This window comes from Mastigoproctus giganteus, chromosome 8 (genome assembly GCF_048544385.1).
Source record: "Mastigoproctus giganteus isolate SK-2022 chromosome 8, ASM4854438v1, whole genome shotgun sequence".
NCBI lineage: Eukaryota > Metazoa > Arthropoda > Arachnida > Uropygi > Thelyphonidae > Mastigoproctus > Mastigoproctus giganteus.
This window is the reverse complement of record NC_143582.1, coordinates 77791521-77815123: the sequence shown is the minus strand read 5'-3', so window position 1 is coordinate 77815123 and position 23603 is coordinate 77791521. Positions and strand designations below refer to the sequence as shown.

At 38.8% G+C, this 23603-nt stretch overlaps 1 protein-coding gene across 2 annotated transcripts in view; it reads right to left on the bottom strand.

Moving 5' to 3' along the window:
- The window catches only part of LOC150081655 (rap guanine nucleotide exchange factor 2-like), a 900618-nt gene extending 880640 nt beyond the window's left edge, over positions 1-19978 (bottom strand). For both annotated transcript variants that reach the window (XM_090380578.1, XM_090380579.1), the window contains exon 1: positions 19127-19978. In XM_090380578.1, coding sequence (XP_090236704.1) covers positions 19127-19209 — 83 coding nt within the window. In that variant the 5' untranslated portion in view covers positions 19210-19978. The remainder of the gene's footprint in view (positions 1-19126) is intronic.
- Between the last annotated feature and the right edge of the window lie 3625 nt (positions 19979-23603).

The following is a 23603-nucleotide window of genomic DNA, read 5'->3' as shown; positions in this document are numbered from 1 at the left end:
TCTTTTAAAATCAACTACAATGCTCTTTGTAGACAAGTTAGGAACCTTACACTGTTTCGCCTTGACTCTGCCACCACGGACTTTATGAAGTTCAGTCCACTGAACAGAATCAGCAAATCAGCAAATGGCTCTCTCATTGACTTATTTGAAAACTCCCAATCACTGATGAACTCCATCCACAAGTTTGCCTCCTCTATTCAAATGCAAAACGACTAGCTCTCATCTAATTATTGCAGTTTATTATTATTATTTTTTAAAATTAATTTTCTATTCTCTAAGGAATGAATTTATTATTTATTTTACCGGTAACTTAACTTAATGGAATCTTCTTTTGTACATATGATTTTAATTCTTAAATCTATATCAATGCTTATCTTCCAGTTGAATTTCATATTATTGTTATCAATTGTGTTCACTGTTCTGCTCTCAGTTACCTGTTGTGTATCTTGTTGTTAATAAAATAAAAAAATAAAAAATAAAAATCAAATAAATAAACATTTATTGCAATAATAAATATTCTGAAAAAAACCATTAAAATATAGTTATTCTAAAAACAAAAAAATACATATTGTTACTGCAAAGTTTAGTTATGTTTAAGCATCCACACTACCTGTCTGAATAAAGTGAGCTCTTAAGAAACATAAGCAATCAATTGTATGATCGTGTAAAATGGATCTAATTTTGGTACATACAGTATTTGATTAGCGGCAGAAAACGCCCTTTCGGATTCTATTCTGGTACTGAATAATCGTAGACGATCTCAGTCCATATTTTCTAGGTTTTGAACTTTTTTAGCAAAAATAGTTAAAAGTATTTCATTAATTTCCGACTCAAGTTCATCTTTTAAAATCTAAATCTCATTGTAATCAGGCAATTTCTTATTTTGGAAAGAATTTCCGGAACATTGATGTTCTGTTCCACGTTGGTCTTCCACGGTTGAATTATGTTCATAATTTTTTGAAGGAGAAAGACGTTTCGAAGTATAATTTTCAGTATAGTATCTTTACTGAGTCTGGGAGAGAGCAAAGAGTGGGGATAAGGAATAAAGAGTGCAGTTAAGGAATTCTTCACATATATAAATGCAAAGAAAAGAAGGACAAATCAGATTGGATCCTAATGGACGTGGGATAGTATTAGATACTATAGCTGAATTTGCAGATGAACTCAATAGTTACTTTGCATCGATATTTACATTAAAAAAACCATGTGTCAATGAGATATTATGGAAGTGAAGTTGAAAAAAATGTAATTTATGATTATTTAATGAGAACTTTCGCGCCTACAGGCGAGTAAGGCTCCTGTGGTTGATGGCATATACCCTATAATCTTAAAGGAGGCAGTAAGTGAGTGTATTAAACCATAAGGCTAGTTATGAGAGCATCAATGGACTCAGGAGAGATTCCGTTGGATTGGAACATAAAGGAGGTTCTGGGAGTGTAACGAGAAATTACCAACCGGCGAGTCTAACTTCAGTAGTAGGGAAAATCATGGAGGCAATTCCGCTAGGGGGATGATTGTGTCCGGCTGTCTGTATGATATGCTCCGTAAACTTTTCTTGTTTTGTGTGTTTTTTATTTAAAGTATTAAGTTCCTATTAGTGCCACCACATAAGGATAGGCCCTTGGATTACCAGGTGCAAGTACTGTATTATTTGAACGGACAACAGATAAGTATTAAATGAATTTCTGCATGTTCATTCTGCTACTCCATACAAGCGCTTTCAGCCATTATCTTGTAGTTCAACTTATACATGTGTCCAACAGACACTTGACCTTGACCAGGCATTAGAGTATTGCCTAGCCGCTCTGTTCTTCCCTCCCTACTTAGACCCCTGCTCCCTGTGGATTTCACTTCAGGGCAATTAAGGCGACCGGCAGGTCACAGTGCCAATTGCTTGCTAAACCACAACTGTGGTGATATTAAATTATCTAGTAACACTACAGCAACTGAATTCAATATGACAAATACTACCTCCTGTCAAAATTCTAGCGTCTGCACCATCTGTGGGACCAGCTCTGACCCCATTGTCCAATGTATTGAGTGCAAACAATTAATATGCAATGACTGTACCCATTCTGACTTGAAAAAATTAAATAAAAGTCGGCGGAAATCATTCTGTTGTGATAGATGTCGACTCAGAAATTCTCAGAAAAGCCCTATAACTGTTGCAACGCCAAACAGCACGGAACCTGAGTCACTTTCCTCCTCTTCCGCTAACAAAGTTGAAATGCCGTACTCTAGTACATTTGAGACAAATATCATGCCAATAACTAGAAATACCGACTCTGAGTCGTACATGGATGAAGCCTCTAATCCTTCTTTGTTGTCTTTGGGGTCGCATCAAATCTCAGATGCATCAACTCAAACACATATATCTGTGCTGTCAGAAGATCTCAGCGCTAACTCCTTCTCTACGGAAACTCTGAATCCAACCTTTGGTATTCTGCAATCAACTGAATTCCAGGAACTACTCTTTAACACTATGCAGAAAATCCTCATTCAAACTCATCTAATCAGCGCACCTCATACTGCAAACTCTGAAATTCTCCTGGATTCTAATACACTCAATGAAGGAAACAGCGAGCTATCCATGGAGATCTGTGGTATAAAAACAATATTAACTAATCAACAGGCTGAAATTTCTGACATTAACGCCCAAATTAAAAATCTCACTTCAATTATGTCTTGCCACTTAAGGGAAGCTAGGAAGAATTCTGAACCTACTCTCGAAACCAATGGGCTCAAAGTGAATACGAATTCTTCATTAACTGACGATGCCCTCAGTATTGAGACCAGATCTTCACCTTCCACCGGCCTCAATACTTCTACTGCTGCAAATATTAATTTGCTCAAGCCTGCTAACATTCATGACTCAAGTCATTCAACTGAGCAATTTATTGCCAAACAGACTCTGTTAGATGATTCTTCTGGTGTAAATAGAACCACTCCTCCCACCTACTCTCCTCTGCGGAACAGTTCTGTCTGTACCTCTATTTCACAAGCTCAGAGTCACCAAGCGCAATCCTCTTCAACATCAGTTAAGGCAACATATGCAAAAATAACTGCTGCCACATCTAATGAGGTCTGCAAACCTGTCTGTAGATCTGCCGCCACAGCGAGTAAACCTGTTTCTAATTGCCAGTCTCAAATATCACACCAAAGATCAAAACAGAACAAACCGTCAGAAAATATTAAAGCATCTATATCTCAAGATACTTTCTCCAAGCTTCCAGCCATAACTCATCAAACACAGAATGTAACTACTGCAGAAAAATCTCAGTTACTCAAACACAAGTATAATATCACAATTATTCCCACAAAAGACCGAATTTTTCTTTCTAGACTTGGACCCGCCACTAAATCTGAAGATCTTATCAACCTAATTAAAGAAGAATATGGTTTCGGAGTAGATGTCCGTTCTCTGAAGACACGATGTCCCGCCTACTCATCTTTTATAATAACATGCCTTCCATCACAAACAGAAAAAGTGCTGAATCTAAGATCCCTTTTATCAGGGGCTCTAGTAAAACGCTTCACGGACAGACCATCAAGGGAGTCCAAAATCTCCTCTCCACCGGCATAGCAATCAGATACCCTGCTATCTACACATACTACGTTCTCCTCTCGTCATAGAATCCCCAGATCCCTACTGTTCAGTGTTTACCTTCAGAATTGCAGGAGTATAATTAGCAACCTAAACCACTTCAGAGCAATCCAAGGCTCACATATTTACGACATTTACCTGCTCACTGAAACCTGGCTCTCCATTGATATTGATGATCAGGAGATTATAGATGGACAATATACAATCCATAGAAAGGACAGAGGATCTCGTGGAGGCGGAGTAGCTATTATACACTCTAACCATATACTCTGTGAAACTGCATCAAATTTCACAAATATTGAATCAGTATACTGCCTTCTTCATCTTGGCAAGTTAAAAGTTTTAATAGTATTGCTTTATTTTCCACCTCCTTTAACTAATATAGACCTCCAGTACTTAGAAAGCTCGCTGGAATCAATCTTCCCACTAATTCAATCTGCCGACATAGCAATGGTTTTGGGTGACTTTAACTGTCAAATGGCCAATTTAGGATCTTCTTCTCCATCACTGCAGACTAGGGCTCTCTTTAATATGCTTCACAGCTATGGTCTGGAACAAATTTGCAACTTTCCAACCAGAGAAAATGCCTACCTCGATCTAATATTTTCCTCTACTCATATAGATGTTCACACCGACAACCCCATATTTCACTCGGATCATTCACCAATTACTTTTGACATCACAGTGACTTCTCATAACTTCAAATGCAGCCCCCGTACTCCTCGATTCAATTTCAGAAAGGCTGACTGGCCTCTGCTCAACCTAGCTCTAAGAAATGTAGACAAGCAGCTCGCTGACGCTATGGATGACATCGATGTGCTCACCAACAACCTGATTAACTGTGTCCATTCAGTTATATCTGACATTGTTCCTCAATCCCATCTTACCGCACGCTCTACCTACCCGCACTGGTATAACAGTGAACTAATACGTAAAATTAAATCCAAAGAATTCTACAGAAACAAGTATAAGCAAACAGGTGACAGTCAATACTATGAAATATTCAACCAACTCCGCAAAGAAGTGAAAACTCTCATATTAAACTCCTACAACATGTATACAGAGTCAGTTCAGGATAGTCTGCTTACTCACAGAGATATCAAACCATTCTGGAATTTCATGAAGCATAAGAACATAACCAGTAGAAAGTTACAACTCCGAAACGCAGATGGAATTCTCTTATCTGACGAATTCAGTATTGCTCAAGAGTTTGCCAAACACTTTTCCAGAATTCAAACAAATGATACATTGAGACCTGCCTCATTTCCTGACTTCACACCTGTTAAAGATGATATCCTCATTAATCTCTTTATCACTGATGAAGATTTAAATTCGGCATTAAAAAGCATGAGAAATGACTATACCAGAGGCCCAGATGACATTCCAGGCTTATTTTGGAAAAGGACTGTCACTACATTGAAACCCCTCATACTGCGGATCTTCAACCTGTCTCTCAGGCTGGGGAAGTATCCTAAGCACTTTAAGCAGGTCAATATAGTTCCTATTTTCAAAAAAGGTGATAAAAATGACGTATGCGATTACAGACCCATAACCTTGCAAAACAGCCTGGCCAAACTCTTCGACACAGCAGTGCACAAACATCTCTTCGAATTCTTCAAGCCTTTTATTGATCAGAATCAACATGGTTTCTGCAGTGGCAAGTCAGTAGTCACAAATTTACTTCCTTTCTGGCAATACACCTCGGAAGCTCTTGATAACCACCTACAAGTTGATGCACTCTACACAGACATATCCAAGGCATTTGATAAAGTCCCGCACGAACAACTTCTGGAAAAACTTAAGCTATATGGTATCCGTGACCCTTTGCTCTCATGGCTACGCAGCTATATTACGCATCGTTCCTTGAGCGTTATCATCGATCAAGTGAACTCAGACTGTTTTATACCACTAAGCGGAGTACCACAAGGCTCTCCCTTAGGTCCTCTTCTCTTCATTGTTTTCGTAAATGATCTTCCTTCTTTCATGTACACCTCCAATGTTCAAGTTGCTCTCTATGCAGATGATCTTAAGATCTACTCAGCAGTGAAGGAGACTACCGATTCTCAACAGCTTCAATGTGCTCTCAATAAATTCTCTCTGTGGCTATCTCTGAATGGCTTGTCTGCTAACCCCTCGAAGTGCAAAGTAATCTCTTTCTCATCTTGCAGATCTCCACAACTAATGAATACGGAGTATAGTATTAACTCTGTGATCATCGAAAGGTGTGACCAAGTTAACGACTTAGGGATTCTCTTTTCCAGCAGTGCTAAATTCGATGCCCATGTCCTTAAAATCACCAGCAAAGCATTCAAAACACTGGGATTCATCAAACGGAACACATACAAGTTCAAAAGCTACAGATATGCGGTTATCCTCTATAAAACTATTGTTCTTCCAATCCTAGAATTCAGTTCACCCATCTGGAATCCTCACACAAAGACTTTAACTAACAAAATTGAAGCAGTCCAAAAAAACTTTGTCCGTTACCTTACGTACCGCAATCCTCTATTCTATCACTCAGTGTATTATGAATCGCTGTGTGATTACTTTCATCTGAGGCCTCTGTGCACTAGAAGAGTTACTGCTGACATCGCCCTTCTAGCCAAAGTAATCACTGGAATTTACGAAGCATCTGATATCCTGAGTAAAATAAACTTCAATGCTCCTTGTAGACAAGTCAGGAACCTTACACCGTTTCGCCTTGACTCTGCCAACACGGACTTAATGAAGTTCAGTCCACTGAACAGAATCAGCAAATCAGCAAATGACTCTCTCATTGACTTCTTTGACAACTCCCAATCACTGATGAACTCCATCCACAAGTTTGCCTCTTCACTTAAACTGCAAAGTGACTAGCTCACATCTAATTATTGTAGCTTTTTATTGGTTATATTATTTTTCTAATCTCTAACGGATTAATTATTACTTGTTTTACCGGTAACTTAACTTAATACAATCCTCTTTTGTACATATGCTTTTATTGTTTGAATCTATATCAATGTTTATCGTCCTGTTGGATTTCATATTATTGTTATTATGTTTATTGATCTGATCTCAGATACACTGTTAATGGTTACCTGTTGTGTATCTTGTTATTAATAAAATAAAATAAAAATAAAATAAAAAATGATCAGGGTGGAATTCAAGATCATTTAGATGGAAATGGAATTCCGTAACATACACAGCATGGTTTTGTAAAGGGAAAATCATGTTTAATTAATCTGGTTAGCTATTTTGACAGAGTCACTCAAGAACTGGACTTTGGGAATAATTTCGACATTGTTTATTTGTATTTCAGCAAAGCATTTGACTCAGTCCCACACGAGTGGTTACTTTATAAGTTGGAGCAGACTGGAATCATAAGGAAAATCCTTAAATGGATAGCTGAATGGCTGCAGGGCAGGAGGCAGAGGGTTGTGATAAATGGTTATTCCTCAGATTGGGTTAATGTAAGAAGTGGAGTTCCCCAAGGATCAGTATTGGGACCACTGTTATTTTTGATTATCTTAAATGACAACTATGAAGGGATAGAGGGCGTGAGGTCTAAACTTGCAGGTGATGTAAAGATCAGTAGAGTAGTTAATGATCGCCGCCAAGCAGAGCTTCTTCAGAGTGACCTAGATGGGATGGTCAGAAAAGTGGCAGCTATGCTTTAATTCAGTAAAATGCAAGGTCTTACATCTGGGGAACAGCAACCCCAAAATAACTTATACACTTGGTGGAGTTGAACTAAAGTTAGTTGTGGAGGAACGAGACTTGGGTGTTACGATACGGTCAGGCATGAATTTGTCCGAGAGTTGTAGACAATGTTGCATGGTGTCCGATCGATGGTTTATCGAACATTTGCTAGTAGAGATAACGACGTCATAATCATATAAAGGTGATTTTATAACCTTTATGCGATTAAATTATAAACAATTTTTTTTTTTTAAATTAGTACAAAAACCGGTATTTTTTGTATCAATACCGGACAAAAATGACCGGGATCCCTGTATTCGAGATCCCGGTATTGTAAGCCATATTCCGCACTTACTGTAAAGACATTTCTGGCGAAACATGGCATTTTACAGATGAACCTTACTCTCCCGATCTAGCACAAGCGGACTTCTTCCTCTTTCCCGAAGTGTAAAGTACTCTCAAAGGAAAAAGATTTCAGAACGTTGAAGACAAAGAAACACGTAACCACCGAACTAAACATCATCTCTTTGGGCGCCTTCGCTAACTCTTTTCAGGAACTTTTAGAACGGTGTAATAAGTGCATTCAATCAGGTGATGATTACTTTGAATAAAAACAAAACCATTTTTGAGCTCCTTCACTTTGTGTTCTTTTTATTACACCAGTTCGGGAACTTTATTGCCATACCTTTTTGTATATACAGTATATACATAATATCAAATTCTAACTCGAATATTTATGGTGAGGGTTGATATTTATTGAACGTCCCTCGTAATTAGTCCACCGACAAACGGACAATGTTCAGCAGAACGAGCTACTAGTTATAGGAATCGCTGACGATGACAAACGACGAACTAAAAAGAAGAGCCACTGAAAAAAGAAAAAAGAATGCAGGATTTAGGTAGTGTAGGACCCTGGTGCACATAAATATGGTAAACAGCATATTGTTCTGGGGAAAAAAGTGATATAATTAAAAAAATATAAAAAGTTTACTGATTACAGTAATTGCGTTGTTGTGCCCCAGTAAATCCCGATTTGAAAAACAGCATCCGTTTCTTCAACCATCCAGAGATCGTCCCTAAATCGCTCTTCAAAGAGGCCTTTGGAACTGAATAGAGAAAAGGAAAAAAAAGGACAGTTGGAAAGATAGTAAAATTCGAACGCACCATGCCCAAAAAATGGCAGCTTTTATATAAGAATGGATAATTTCCCAGCCACCATTTCTGCATGCGTTAACAAACAAATATATACCGTTAAAAATAGACTTTTCTAACTTAACTTCAATGCCTTTTTTGGATAAACAACCGCATCTTCCCCATCCCACAAAGATCCCTGATGCAGAGAACAGCGTGGTAATACCATTACTGACTGTCATCTTCGGCATTTAAGGGTTTGTATAAAAACCTCTTTTCTTTCTTTGGCGCTTCGGTACAGCTTACAAGCATCACGAAGGTCTGCAGCTCTTGCGAACAGAGGCTTTTACGACAGGTAATTACGAGACCACTCGAGGAAACAGTTTAGTAACTGAAGTCGATGGTCAAGCAATTAGAAACGAAGCGTAACAAAAGACTACGATCTTTCGCAATCTAAGAAATACTCCGCTACAGAGCACATTGCCTTGCCCAAGATAGAATTATCGTAAACTAGCGTGTTAGTCTCTCTTTGGGAAAAAAAAAAAAGTAATAAAAGAAAGAGAGAAAAAAATAAATCCAAAATACACAGGTCACTTCGTTATCACACACGTACGCTCATTATTCTGCTTGATATTCTCCGCGTGAAATAATCCTCACAGCAAAGATAAAAGTCAAAATAAAATAAAAAATACACACGCATAAATATTGCGCAATACAAAATAAACTAATGTACGAGTTACACGGCTTTTTGGAATTGTCAGAATGATGCAAACAAACAGGTGCTCTTCTGCTGTATCTGCGTACTGGACGAGTTCGTTGACTTCATTTTCATTCCAGGATTTGTTCTGTCGACGTCCTGATTGGTGGCCGGGTGGAGTTCGATTTACACACGAATAACGAAACTCAGAAAAGTCAACCTCGACATTTTACTCTAATCGGATCTCTTAACCTGTCGGGAGAAAACAATACCATTCGGAACTATTTTAAAGCGGAAACACGGCCTCTCGAATGTAACGGAAGTGTGTACCCCCGCACACGTATCTACCGTGAAGCCATATCTTGTGCGCAGTTCCTAATTGAGGTAGTAATGAGGCACATCGCTCGGTCCCCCATTACAACGACTAAGTAGGTCTCAAGTCTGGCAACTGGCCAATTTTAGGGCTTCATTTGCTTAATGAACGTTTTCCACATGGAGCGGGCTTGTAAAGTGATTGCGTGTATTTATTTTTTGTGTCGTCAGGGCAAGAAAAGAAATGCTGTCCCGACTCATTTATTGCCAAACAGTGTGCTGTAATTCCACCCTCTCCACTTCCCCACCTCCCAAAAAAAAAAAAAAAAAAAAAACCTTTAATTTTATTTGTTGATGCAAATTTACTTTAGCATCCTTTCCATTCCTTCGCGGATAAATGTCTTATCTTGGGAATCTCCGGAACCAATCCAACCTATCAGGTCCCTATTAGAAACGCTACTTCTAGGAGGCAGATCTCGCAACTTGTCTACGAGGGATCGATGGCATAATCGGGACCGTCGGATCCGTTGCTATGACAACGACAGGATTGAAAACCTGTCGCAATGTATTGGGGGAGGGGGATAAAAGGAAACCAACAACGCGAGAAGAGGAAACGAGCGAAAGACACACTACAAACAACAAACACGGGCAGCAGTTGGGTGGTGGGGGGGGTCCCCACATCGTAACGGATGCCGCCGTTGCCCGTTTTCTCCAAGACTACGAAAGAGCAAAATAACAAATCGCGGGTCGAAGAGCGAATGGTGAAAACATGTTCGAAGCAATTAAGGTGTGTCAGAAAACCTGGGCCGAAGAAACTGGATATCTGGTGTCGGTCTCTCGGACACGGAACACGATGAACTGTGACATTTTCAGCGGGCAAGCTTTGCCTTTTCGTAAATGGCTGGCAGGTAATCAAATGGATAGCTGCTTCTTCCCGTGGAAGTAACCCGTATGTTGTCTCGTCGTTGGGGGAGATAACGTTGCCGTTCTGTTAGACTGCAAGGGGTGATTCATTCCAGCAGGATAAGTGCTGACCGTTAAGGATACTTTCGTAATCTTACTAGCGGTATTAAAGATGGCAGTCGTACATACAGTTTGGATTGATGTCAGCACACTGCAATAATGCTTGTATGTACGGAAACATCATTTGTGTCCAACTACGTCACTCTGCTCTCAGAATATCGTGGTATCAGTTGCTTCTATCAATCTTTGCCATTTCCCGATGTATCTTGCGGGGAAGCTGAGGAGGAAGAGAGTCCTTTTTGCCATTGTAGATTCTGATCGATTCATTTAATACAAATAAACTATAAAATTGCACAGAGAAAGCGAATATTAAACTAAGCGAGTTATTTTTCTAATATTACTTATTGTCCTACAACACACTAAGTAATACTAACATAAATACCTCACACTTAACATTTTTATACGTAAATAAGAAAGCTTCGAAATCAACCATATTATATCATATTAAAGCGCTTATTCTTATATATTTTTAAAATATTTAAAATATATTTATAATTTTTTACATTTTAATTTATATACCTTTATTTTTTAAGGATATTTTATACATTAACAATCGTTCAGTTGCTGATGGTTTATTTGGAGCGTTTTTTTAAGGCGTGTTAGCTTATATGCATAACGTGCGTATTGTCTTCACCACCATCATCTCTGTCTGTCCGCAAGTAGCAATTCCACTGCCAGTGGACGGATTTTCACGAAATTTAATAGACGTGCCTTTTAAAAAGATTTTTTCAGCCATTCCAAATTTCATTAAAATAGGAACAACAGTGGTGTAAGTTGTGATGTATGTTGTCAAGACTACTTTTGTTTATTTATTATTAAATAAAATAAGCATTACTTTTATAATTTTCCACTTTTATGCATTTCTTTGAGAATTGTGAACTTTAGTCGCTTGCTACTGTTTTAATGTTTATTCGCATTCATTATTATTTTTAAGTATTTACTTATCTTAATGACATATCTTGATCTATTAAGTTAATACTTGTTTAATTTCGGGTTTCCCTGTTTTGTGTGATTAATAATAATAATAATAATAATAAAATTTCATCTGGAAAATGCTCTATTTGCTTAACGAACTTCAAGAAAATCTTAAGATGCGGAAATATGAACCTACCAACAACAACTTCTTTCATATCGATTACAGTTCTGTAATCGATATGAAAGAAGTCCTTACTGCGGCTCTTTTTGTCAAGAACATCACACTGAATATACCATATGCACTGGCGCATTGTGACCTGCATAGTCCATCCTCCAAAAAAGCCCAAAACAACCATGCAACCGGAGGACCGTGTTTATTATGGATCTTATAATTAGCTAATTCGTCTCGCTCTACTCATCTGAAAATTCCGTATTACACACAAGGAAAATGGTCGTTTCGTACACCACAAAAACACGGGGTCGCCATGGACTTTCGTCCATTGACTGAAGATTTCTTAAAAAGGTATAAAGGTACTCTCGTTAGTAGGGTCCCCCGTTAAGGTCATTTACGCGTTGAGAATAACAGCTCATCACAAGGTCTTAACAACGGGTTCGGAAAATCCACCCAAAAGCTAGCAACATGCTTGCGCGAATCCAGCCAAGCCCTTGGCAGCACATCCCCCCATTAACCATAAAAGGGCGACTGTAAACGAGAAACAAATTCCATGATCAGCGAGGGCGTAGTGATAAAAGTGCAGAGACGGATGGCTACCCCTGGATGCAACTGTATGGGGCAGCTCAACATTACCTTTTGGCCTCATATTTCTGCTGAAATATAAAGGGAATGGGGCAGAAACTGATATTAATTACGGTAGTAGCGTTGTCGCCTCGTGTCAGCTAGGATGCTTCAGTGAGAAGCACAGGAGTCACTCTTGGTAGTTTCCAATCACGAAGGAGGGTAAATAAAATGTGTCAGAACTCCTGGATATGCATCATTCTATTTTTAGTGTTCTTCACATCATAAATACGTTACATCTGAATATCTTCTCGCATAAACCTCTCTTTATATGAAACGAGTAACTTCAATTGCCACGCAGGAGTCAATACGATAGAACTAGTAAATATGTAAAGTTCTTCTTTGATCACTTCCGGTACCGGCTTTCTCTCTCTCTCTCTCTCTCTCTCTCTCTCTCTCTCTCTCTCTCTCTCTTTTACAAAGACGTAGAGTGCTCTTTATTTTACAACTGCATTCTGCAGTAGGCATGAAATGTGGTGTTTTAGATTAGTGCCAGATGCACTGGTTCGTGCTCAATCACAATCCTAATCCCAGCGCTCTGAAGTAGGCATCAAGTGCTTTCTCTGAAAAATAATAATCCCTCTTCTATATCACCCGATAAGTATTCTGTATACGTATCCCCCCCCACGCTCGTACCTTCCAAAAATAAGGGGGGGGGAGGAGAAAGAGAGCGAGAGAAGGGAAAAAAATACAGCGAGGTGCAGGCTGTCATTTAACAAGTACTGTGGTTTGGCGTAATTTATCAAAACACGTGTTTCCAGAAAATAGCTTACTGTAAAAAAAAAAAAGAAAAAAAAAAAGCACTTCTCCAACATTTAACGAGGTCTTGAGTTTTTGCACGTGCGCTTTTCTGGAACAGACAAACAACTGGGTAATTAAAATTGCCCCGCACTGCTGATCGATAGTTAGTAAGGTCGTCAAACTTGAAGTTCTTCCAAATTAATTATTCTTATCCTTGATTAATTAGAATTATCGCAAGAAAGTTAAGAAGAAAATCGCCCTCTTGTTACAGCGTATAATTTTAAACAATTTACACAGTGCATAAAAATGCTTCACGATTCACCGGAGTCTTTTTTTTTTTTTCTCTGACTGAACAACTGACTCACGGGAAACAACAGTGTTTGATAGCGCAAAAAGCGCTTTCCGATTTACGTCGTAAAACGTTTCCCTTTTACGTTGTTTTGCAAAGCTAACCTATTACAACAGCCCTCGCTGCTAGCACAGTGGTTCGGAGTGGTTTGGGAGAAAGTTAGGGTTACAGATGCAAGAGAAGGAAAATGCCCGTGAAGATATTTGTAGAAGAGGCACGCAGTAGAAACTGGCGTCTGTGTGATAAGAAATGGAGCGAGGCTGCAATTGAGGAATCATTGCTTAACCTGGACGCCCTCGTTCGAATTAGAATCTAGGTGTTTAAGAGAAGTTTTCGGGGAGATTCGGATTATATATAATCCAAAGAACCCCTGAAAATTATCTTGTAAAGTGTGGTACAAGGTGTGATGTGGCATGGATTGTGATGCAACGCGTGGAAGACCTTGCACACCAACAAACGAATTTGTTGCCCAAGTTAGAAGCATTATTCCACCCGAGTATCAAATAAGAATTGAAGGCACAGTCCCTCTAGTTGGAATAACATAGGGTCTCTGAAAAGCCATCGTGTCTGACATTTTAAACGTGCAACTTTTCTTCCAAATTTTTAACAACGGATCAGAGAGAAACAAGAGCTGACCTTTCAAAAGAATCCACTGAAATCTGTGATCGTGATAAAGACTTTCTAAAAATAGCAGTGAGAGAAGATGAAATGTGGTGTTATCATTACGACCCTGCAGGTATACATCGATTCTATAAATGGATATTGCTTAGGAAGGAAAAAATTCGGATCTATAAGTCTAAATGTAACGAATGTTATAATATATATTTTTTGCTATAGAGGCATAATTCGTTATGGCTACAAGGGGGCAATACTACTAAAAAGACATTTAGAAATCAGTAGAGAAGCTCTTTTGCTATTACAATATATAAGTAAGTGATGGAAAAAAATGTATAAATATCCACGGCCATTATTTAGAAAATTTTCATATGTAATTTATTTGTAAATATTATTTTGTTTAAATTAAATAAAAATCCAATCCTGAAACTTCGATCTTTGTTAATAATTAATATAACAGGAATGTGTAAAATTTTTCTTACAACAACTGTACATTTTGCCAAGAAATTAATATTGCGTAATGAACTCGAATTCTTTTTTTGGAGGTAAAAGATTCGTGCTTGGACTAATGAGGATCTGCAGTCTGCAAAAACGCATTGGTTGTTCTTTCTACGACACTTCAGGATGCTCAAAGAGTAATAAGAGAATCCTGAAAGTTCTGGATTCGCTGTCTTTGGAACTTGTGACCCAGTCGTCTATCAACTAGGTCATTCCTCATAATTCAAATATCTCAGTCACGACTGAGCTAGCTACTCTTATAACTTGTCGCCACTAGCAACAGTATGGATCTCGAATTTAGGACGTTGTGAGGTCTCGGACTCGAGCTCCATACTTCCTTGTCGGCCGTAGCCCTAATGACAATCATCAGGATAACGACCGACCAGCAGAAAGACGTAGTTCAATGCTGTTTTTGAAATTTCGTACTTGTAACTCCGGTTAATAACGCAGAATGAAAATACTGCGTGGGATTTTAAAACTGCAAATATGAAGTTTAAGGACTGAAAATAATGACATCACTGATTATAAAAAGAAGGGGGGGGATAAAGACGTTGACACTGAATTCCAAAGAAATTCTAGGCCATCTAAGAAGGAGGATGAATGGGCAACGGAGTTTACCGCATGATATTAAGCTTAAATCTAAATGCAGTTCTGGATACATCTTAGCAAATGTACAGATTTAATTAGTCATTTTCGCTCTGCGAAGTTCAGGAGCACTTTGCAGATGCTGCAATATCTTTTTTTATTTTTTAAATTATATATTTGTAAAGGGTACTGGGTTTGATTCGTTAAGCGTACTGTAACGCGACCCGGACGAAGATGTGAAAATAAGTAACGTCACGTGATAGGTGTGAAGGATAAGGTGGGAGCACTGAACGACGACAAGCACCCCGAGGGCAAAATAAATGAGAAAGATGGCGAATCAAAATTGTTCCCGAGGTTTCCACAGTAAGATGCGGATGAAAAACTTTTACAGTTTCGTTAATGACACAGTTACATTTTTTGCGCAAATATTTCAAATTCTTAACTCCTTCCAGACCGCACAAGAAACCCTTCAGATATTAAAAATTTCTATAAAATCATCCCCACTCGGTCAAATATAAAGATTAAATATTTGCTTTGCTTCTCAGGTTTTTCCTTTTTACTGCATGTTTTTCCATTTCATCTTTTCCTGTGGCTGTTTACAAAGCTGATAACTACTTCACTACTTTTCACTTGCGTATTTATTCATTTTGTTCCTGTCTAATTATGTGCGGTCACTGCAGCCATGGTTTTTTATCCTGCGTCGAATTTTCCAATGTTGAATTCAGTTTGTAGATCTCTAATTCGTTTTCCTTTATCGAGGAACACTCGGTCGTCAGCAAAATATATTGCAGGGCTTGTTTTCTGATAATGAAAACGCTGTTTTCCGCTTAGCTGTGTACCGAGGAAATTCAGTTCTGCGAATTTCCTCACTGCAGAACTCTCAGTTTCCTCACTCTCTGTTAATGTTCTTCTGAAAGGTCTTCTACGGGGGGCTACGATTAGACGTTGAAGGAAAAATATATAACTTTCGTTCTTGCTAAATGAGGCAGATATCTTACTAATTTTCCATATCTGGGAGATATAAATAAATAAAACATTTTAAATAGATTTTTCTCTTTGCTAATGTCAATGGACTCTATATGAAGATGCATTTGCGTGATAAAAACGCCATGATAAACTTCTTACACCGTATAGCATTTTGAACTTCTCTCTTTTGTAAAAAGAGAAAACAAATAAAAACCGGTGTGCAGAAAATACAGAAATTCGGCCCCGCTGCAAAGATATGTATTTTTTTTGATATTAAAAACGTTTTTACTGGCGTTATTCCAAAAATTTTGTAACAAAAAACCGTCATGCGAAAAGCGTTACGGAAGTGACGTCATAATCAGCTTCCGCCAGAGGCAAATTATTGTAACTTGTATTGTTGCAATGATACTTGTATGATGGCAACAATAATTTATCTTCTACTGGACCAAATTTAATGAAATTTTGCAAGGAACTTCATCTTAGCTCTGTACTAGAGGTAAATCTTTCAAACCTCTGAAAATTGCAGTAGTTTTTCCAGGATAGTGAAAAATAAGAACATGTGATCAAGGAAATTTTCTCACGTAATAAACGGGATAATATGGACGTATAGCTTATCGTTGGAAAGCTAAGGAATTTAGAAACAGAAATATTAAGGTTTTAAGAGACAAAAAAAAAAACTTTCGGAAATGCGTTAATTTGAAAACACATCTGGTTTCAAGTCACCCGGTGTTTTCAGATTGAATGTAATTTTTTTTTTTTCTTTACAATTAAACTGTGAGGCTGGAAAAGAGTTCTGCACATTTATGAAAACATTCTTCAACTTGGACATGTCATCAGCTCTTTCGATAAATTTAGTCGTGAACTAAAGTCTCTTCAATGTAAAAATTATATATCCTACTTTAATCATCACAGACCAATACTTTCAGTAACCGAAATGTAATTATTATTAATAAAATAAAAACATTGTTATATTATTATCTATTAATTTTATTAATATCTGAAAATTAAAAAGTTTTTAACACCTGCCGATGAGTTAAATGTAAAACACGTTAAATATGCTAGCGGCAGGACACATTAAGCACGAGCAAGTTGTATCTTGCTCGTATATTTTATTAATTTATTGAACTAGGGTCCCAGCCAGCTTTTCTGGTAACCCTGCCACTACTTACAGTACTGTACAAATAATATTAACACATATATTATACTGCGCCACTATACAGCCACTAAAAATAATTAACCCCCTCTATCCCCTTAATATCTACTTTCTAGGTGGTAGTCTTCCTATCGTCCATCCCCTTTTACCTTCACTCCCTTTCTTTCTCAAACACTTGAACTCTCACTCTGCGCTCCCCTTACATTTTTTTTTTATTTGGTCCAGGAAGCTCAGCCAACCCGAAGGAGACCAGCCAGATAATAATGGACAGCCTGACTACCTCCTGGCGGCGTGTGCGGGCAACGTGAGGTCCCACTAGGGGCCTTGCAGCCAAATCCAGAACACAACAGCAGTATTTACAGTAGTGCTATATTTTTTCATGGCGTACATGTGGAAAACCACAGTTGGCGCTTTACCCTAACACTGTGTATACAGCCACTGGTGGTCACCATCCCTGGAACCTACTGTCAAGGGAACAGATGGGGTGTGCATAATTGAGATTAAGAGAGGTTTTCCAGAAAAAAGATTCACAATTCGCTAACAGAGATTATTGGTATTCTTTTCAAGAAACCGCTCTTAAGACAATTCGATATGAATCCACAGTGAGGACGTATGCCGGACTCGAACAAAGCACACTGGTGGCGGCGGTAAAACTTGATCCTTGTTCGAGCAAATTCAGGAAACCGAACAGCACAACATGACAGAATTTCGTTTTTGTTGGGAGGAATAACATGGCGTCACGCTTGATGTTAATAAAGATTCGTCATACATAAAATCATTGAAATTCCGGTTCCTGTATTTATTGGTATCGTTCCCTTCATGCACTGCTGTATTTACACAAGCAAACAGTGCATTATGTATTGAATAAACAACTGATATGGGAGACTAACAAACACCCATCGCGATGCATGATAGAAGCAGCTATCACTTTTTCCCTGATTTAACCCATAATAACCCAATTTTAATCCATAATTCTGTAAAGCACGAAAGGAATGTGATTACGTCTCAAAAGACAAAATCACACAATTAATGTTTAATAATAACTGTTTACTATTTTATTTTCTTATTTTAATTTTGGACGGGGAGGGGAGTACACAGCTGTCTGGATTCTGGAGATCGTCCTATTCGCTAATTCATGAAATACGGCTCTGCACTATATAGATTTTAATCTTACACGAAACTTCTGAATAACCTCATTGATTTCAAACAGCGGCAAAGGGGAACTTCAATGGATGGAGTCGAAAATCTTTGAAAAATACTTTGGCTGGAATCCAAGATGGCCGAAGATTTCAGAATAACTGGTAAATGGTTGCATATGTATCTATTGTCTCTGAGGTTTTGATTGATTTCGGTTTTTAGGGCGCACGAGCCACTAAGGCCATGATGGTCTTTGAGGTCAGTGGACACCAATGCTCTCTGTATTTTCATCCATCAAATGGCCATTTCGATTTGTCCGCTACTCTCAGGACACAGAGCAGGATCCTAAAAACCAAACAGGTCTTTAGCAGCATCTCTGAACTTGAATTACGGAAATTCCTTATTAAAACACAAAAAAAATAATTGTCTTTTGTTGGTTCGTTTCTAGGAAGTTTTTTTTTGGGAGAAGAAGGCGGGTTTTCAAGAACTGCGAATAGCTACCGTAGTTCCTGTACGTCTACCTCAGTAGCAGTAACAAATCAAAATGACACGAAAAAATAAAAGTAAAAAAAAAAAAAAAGTCCCTACTACTATTACTACGACTACCCGGAGCACACAATCTCACACATGCGCGCGCTCTTAAACCCTCCTGTTACCAGTCTCTTTGGTATATCGATTACAACGGTTGTCCCCATTGGTCCCGATGCCGTAATTCTACCTTCGAGGATCGCTGGAGTAGAAAGGAGAAGATATTCGGCCAACATCCAGTGTCACCTTGACATAATTCCTCGCACATGCCGAGATTGTATTGACCGTTCTGCAGTGTTTTCCCGCACGTTCGTTTCTTAGCGACACAGAACTTTCGCATCCACACGTGACTCGTCGGAATGCTTAGAACAAATTTACAAAGTACGATTATTACTTACCAGACAGAAAATCTTCGTCTGGGCTGGGAAGGCATTTTGCTGGTCTCTTTGAAAGAGTGATGCCTTCTACGCAAGGTATCCATAATGATTTCGATCAGGAAAGCTCCTTTTAGGTGTTCAATACGTTGCGATTAGAGCAGAAACAAAAAATCGGTACACCCAGGCAAAATATCCACAGCTGTGAAGCACAGGAACATTTAATAGCATTCCACTCCTTCGAACTGTTTTCACTTCCAAACTGCGATTCCAGTGCGTGTCGTTGTCAAGTGCTCTTCCCATTGCGATACATATTTACCGGTTTCCAAGCGCATCCACCGAATGTCCAAACAAACAGAACTTTGTAGTGTCACGAGGAAAACAATGACTCGGTGCGCACGCAGCTACTCGTGTTCACTATTCGATTGTCACTAGTCACGAGGCATGTCTATTCAATGGTCCTTTCCATTTTCCCGTGTGGGTGAGAACACAGTTTTGCTATCCGAGCGGCACCGTCCAAAAAAGTCCACACTGAATCCTGCCGACCGAATTCGATCGCAGCTGGACGCGGTTAACTTTCAATATCCTTCGTTACAGGCGGAACTTTGAACACTTACCGGACAGAACTTTTGGCGCCTACTGTACTCAGGCACATTAAGTCAGTCCCAGCAGCAGCAGCAGACGACAGTGTATTTATTCTGTAGCCGGCTAACGGGATGCTCACACATTCACAGAGGAACACGGCGACAGTCATCGCCGGAAATGAACGTGGGCTGCTCATGGCGCTGCAAATTTCCGTGACCACTGCAGCATCTTCCGCCAGCTTTGACGGAGAGATGCGTACATCCGCGCTGCATCACCACTCTTCATTTGCGACTGCGTGGCACGTAGTGAGTTAGCGGTGATCGAAGAAACCCTGTCGGCCGGCTAGCAGAGATATGGGATCGAGACTTTCTTCAGCCACTTCCGGTGACTGGAGCTCTAGTACAGAGGTAGCACAGACCAACCGGAAGTAGATTATGAAACTCGGTCTGTACTTTTCTTGACAAAACAGGGAAGCTAAAAGACAGACGAAATCGCATATTTGCCCTTGTGTAGAGGTGATGACGTGACTTTGCTCGGTAGTTCATATTTATGAAACTCGCTTTCACCTTCACCCCCCTCCCCTTTCTCTCTCTCTCTCTCTCTCTCTTTCGCATACGCGCATGAATAGTGCGCATTAAAAAGTGCTGTCGGCACTTTTTAATGCGCACATGTTGCCACTGTTAATGCTGACACTAATACTGTTTTTTATTATTTTTTTTACAATGTATTTATTTATTATTTGTGCGTATAAATTTTCCTAACTTATCAGTAATAAATTACTTCTCATCGGCATGCATGACAGCCAATACCGAACTAAAACTTCATCGTGTTAAATTCGTTTTTAATTCGTTAATAGTTACTAAGCGTGTCAATGAAAATATGCACCCAAATATCAGTCTTATATTTGTAATATTTTTACCTGTAGGATATTTCAGTGCGTACAATAAAATGGATGAACATTTTACATCCTTATAGGCAGTAAAATATGTGTTGTGATCTGGCAATAAGGAAGCCAAAAAATACGCATATAATTTTCAAAATCCTCTTTTTCATAAATATCAGAACTGATAGAATCACTAATTTTATAACGATCCAAGCACTGGGTATTGTTAATTGCGGCGGTTGTATAAATGGATATCGCAATAAGATGAGTCATGAAATGTCGAATGCCTCAATTTCAGTTACGCGCCGCCATTGGAGCAAATTTATGGATAAAAGGTTATGCGCATGCTGTCCTTCGATTCACAGGAACTGTTGCTCTGTTAATTACATATATAGAGGTGAACTCACTGAATTAAGTGGGCTCAAAATAAACAAACCTTCGAAGTTGATCTGCGATGTACATCTAAAATAAGAAGTCGGACGTTAATTTGACGATGTCTTTTTTTTTTTTTTTTGATCGATAATGGGCGACCACAGATTCAACATGCTAGCGCAACCATCAGAAACTGCACTAGGAAATTACTAACCATCCCTCGTGCAGCTTCGACTAGTAGCGGTGCGATTTTCGTGTTTTTGGACGAATGAAAAATGATCTGACTGGACGTTGATTCCACCAGGACAATAAAGTGAAGGTAGCAGTCAAACAGCAATGACAACAGAAACCAAAAGACTCTTTTATGAGTAGCGTATATAAGAGCTGATGTACACATTACACACGGTTTGTTTTTTGAAAAGTAATTTCTCTTTTATAAATTTTTTCTTCTTTTTTCTGCCAAACAACCAGTTTGGCAGAAAAAAGAAGTTACCAAGATACTGTATTTATATATGGCGGAATATATATCTAGTTGAGTTTGTTCTTCAGTCGGTTTGCTGGACGAAAACTGCAGTTTCTAAAAACAATGCAATCCTCGCCTAAGACCAATTAACTGAGCCACTTTGTGAAAAAAGTCGATGAACACTCGTCGCATCATTGAGGGGTTCAAATTTGGGCCTTTTCCTCCCGCTGCGGGAGGACGACGATTATAACTTCTGCGCTACTGCGAGGGTTCACCGTGCTGTAACTTATGAAGTTATTGTAGGTTACTATGAAAGACTTGGAAGTGAATGAAAGGACTTCCCTCGACATCTGCCGAGCTTCCTCTCTATTTTGTTAAGAGTGCGTATGGGTGGATGGAAAATCAGCATAACGTTTGCCATTAGTCGAGAAGGCTACCTGTTTCTAGAAAAAATTGCCGTAGTAAACCTCTTTTGTGGCGCTGTGCGTACGCCCAACTTATTACAAAGATTTTGCGGTGCAGTAATTTTTCCCTCTCCCCGAAGGCAACTTAATGGTCACGATCGCTGTCTTTCCACAGTGTGTGGAAATGGACTGGGTTTGAAGCCCATTAAGACTGGGAGGTAACAACTTTCATGGGTTTTTATCGCACCGTGGCCGAGTTAGTGGATCTCGGGAGAAGTTTGCATTATTTTCGGGTTTTCATCCAGCTAAACAGCCAAACCCATAGAATACATAATTTACAGTCAAACACCATGATACCTCATAGCCTTAATTACACTGGTGGGAAAAGAAACAGCAAAACTTTCTAATAATGGTGGTTTTTTTTTTGTGAGCGAACCAAAATCCTCGAACCGTTCTGTGACCTTTCCACCCTAATGGTAATAACAAGCTTAGCTTCCTTCGATCGCCGTTAAGTGTTATTATTTATCATGCTACGTCACGAGACCTGAAAAAAGCGCTACTTTAAGGCTGTGTTTGGCAACCTATTTTGTAATGTGACCCCACTTAAACTTGAAAAAAGGGAAAAAAAATATATAAATCAGCGACCCATCATTTTAGAAGTTTATTTACAGAGACAGAGAATTCGTTTTGGCTTCTCAATTTTTTTTACATCCAAAGAAAATAAAAGTGCTTATCTATTATATTTTGTTTTACTTTGTAACGCAATCCTTACGCTTTATCAAAAATTCCATCCAGTTTTTTTCTGCAATCCACAGTGCGAGAAACGCTGCTTTACAGAACGTAAACTTTTTGTTGCGCATTGTAGGTCGTCATGACAACTATTTTCTTCCAAAAATTCCGTTTTTCATGCCGCACAATTTTCACACTATATACCGCCATCTCATGGTCTCGGATGTCTGGGCTGAAACCCTAAGCACGCGCACCAACTGAAGTTAAAAATGGCTTCAGCCAAACTGACTTAATTTCCTAACATTTCACTCCACTTTTTTAATTTAAAGTCTGCAGCGTTTATTGCGCGTATAAGCAGAAATACAGAATACGTAAACTCTGTGATTTCTTTCTCGTGTGGCCAGCATATACGCATTTTAAAAAAATCAATTATTTCGCTATTAATTCTTTTAATTCCTCGTAATCAGTTCCGCCACTGACTGGTGGCACAGCACACAGTGACCTTGGACTTGGATGCGGTGTTTCAGCTGCTGCTGGACGTATCCTATCGATCACATGTCTGGAGCGAGAAATGCCTCATCACAACATTCCTCCTTCGTAAGTTAAAACCGGAAATACTTTCCTCACGGAGTTGACACACTTGGAGAAAATCCCTGTTTCCCTCAAGAGCAATTCTAAAGGCTGTCTACATGTAGGGGTGAAGTGACGGTCATGCGAGATCGCAAAGTGCGGGAAAGTGGCCGCAACTTAGAAAATATATAGCTTAGATTACAGAGGGAGATGAATTCGAGCGCATTCTTTCTGTAAGGATGCGGAATTTGGAAGAGTACAGGGATATCTTAACGACTGGATCGTGATCATCCTTAAAACTTTTCAGTAATAAACAGCAACCATTCTTTTGTTCATTAAATAAAAAATTATCCACTCACCATTCCGGGCAATGTTGAACAGAGTAGTGATTGGCACAATCGAATTAAAAACTACCAACTCATTCGATTGTAAAATATCTACCATTCGATTGTTTAAATTCCAATTTCTCAGTTTTATAGAAGCGCACTGTTAAAA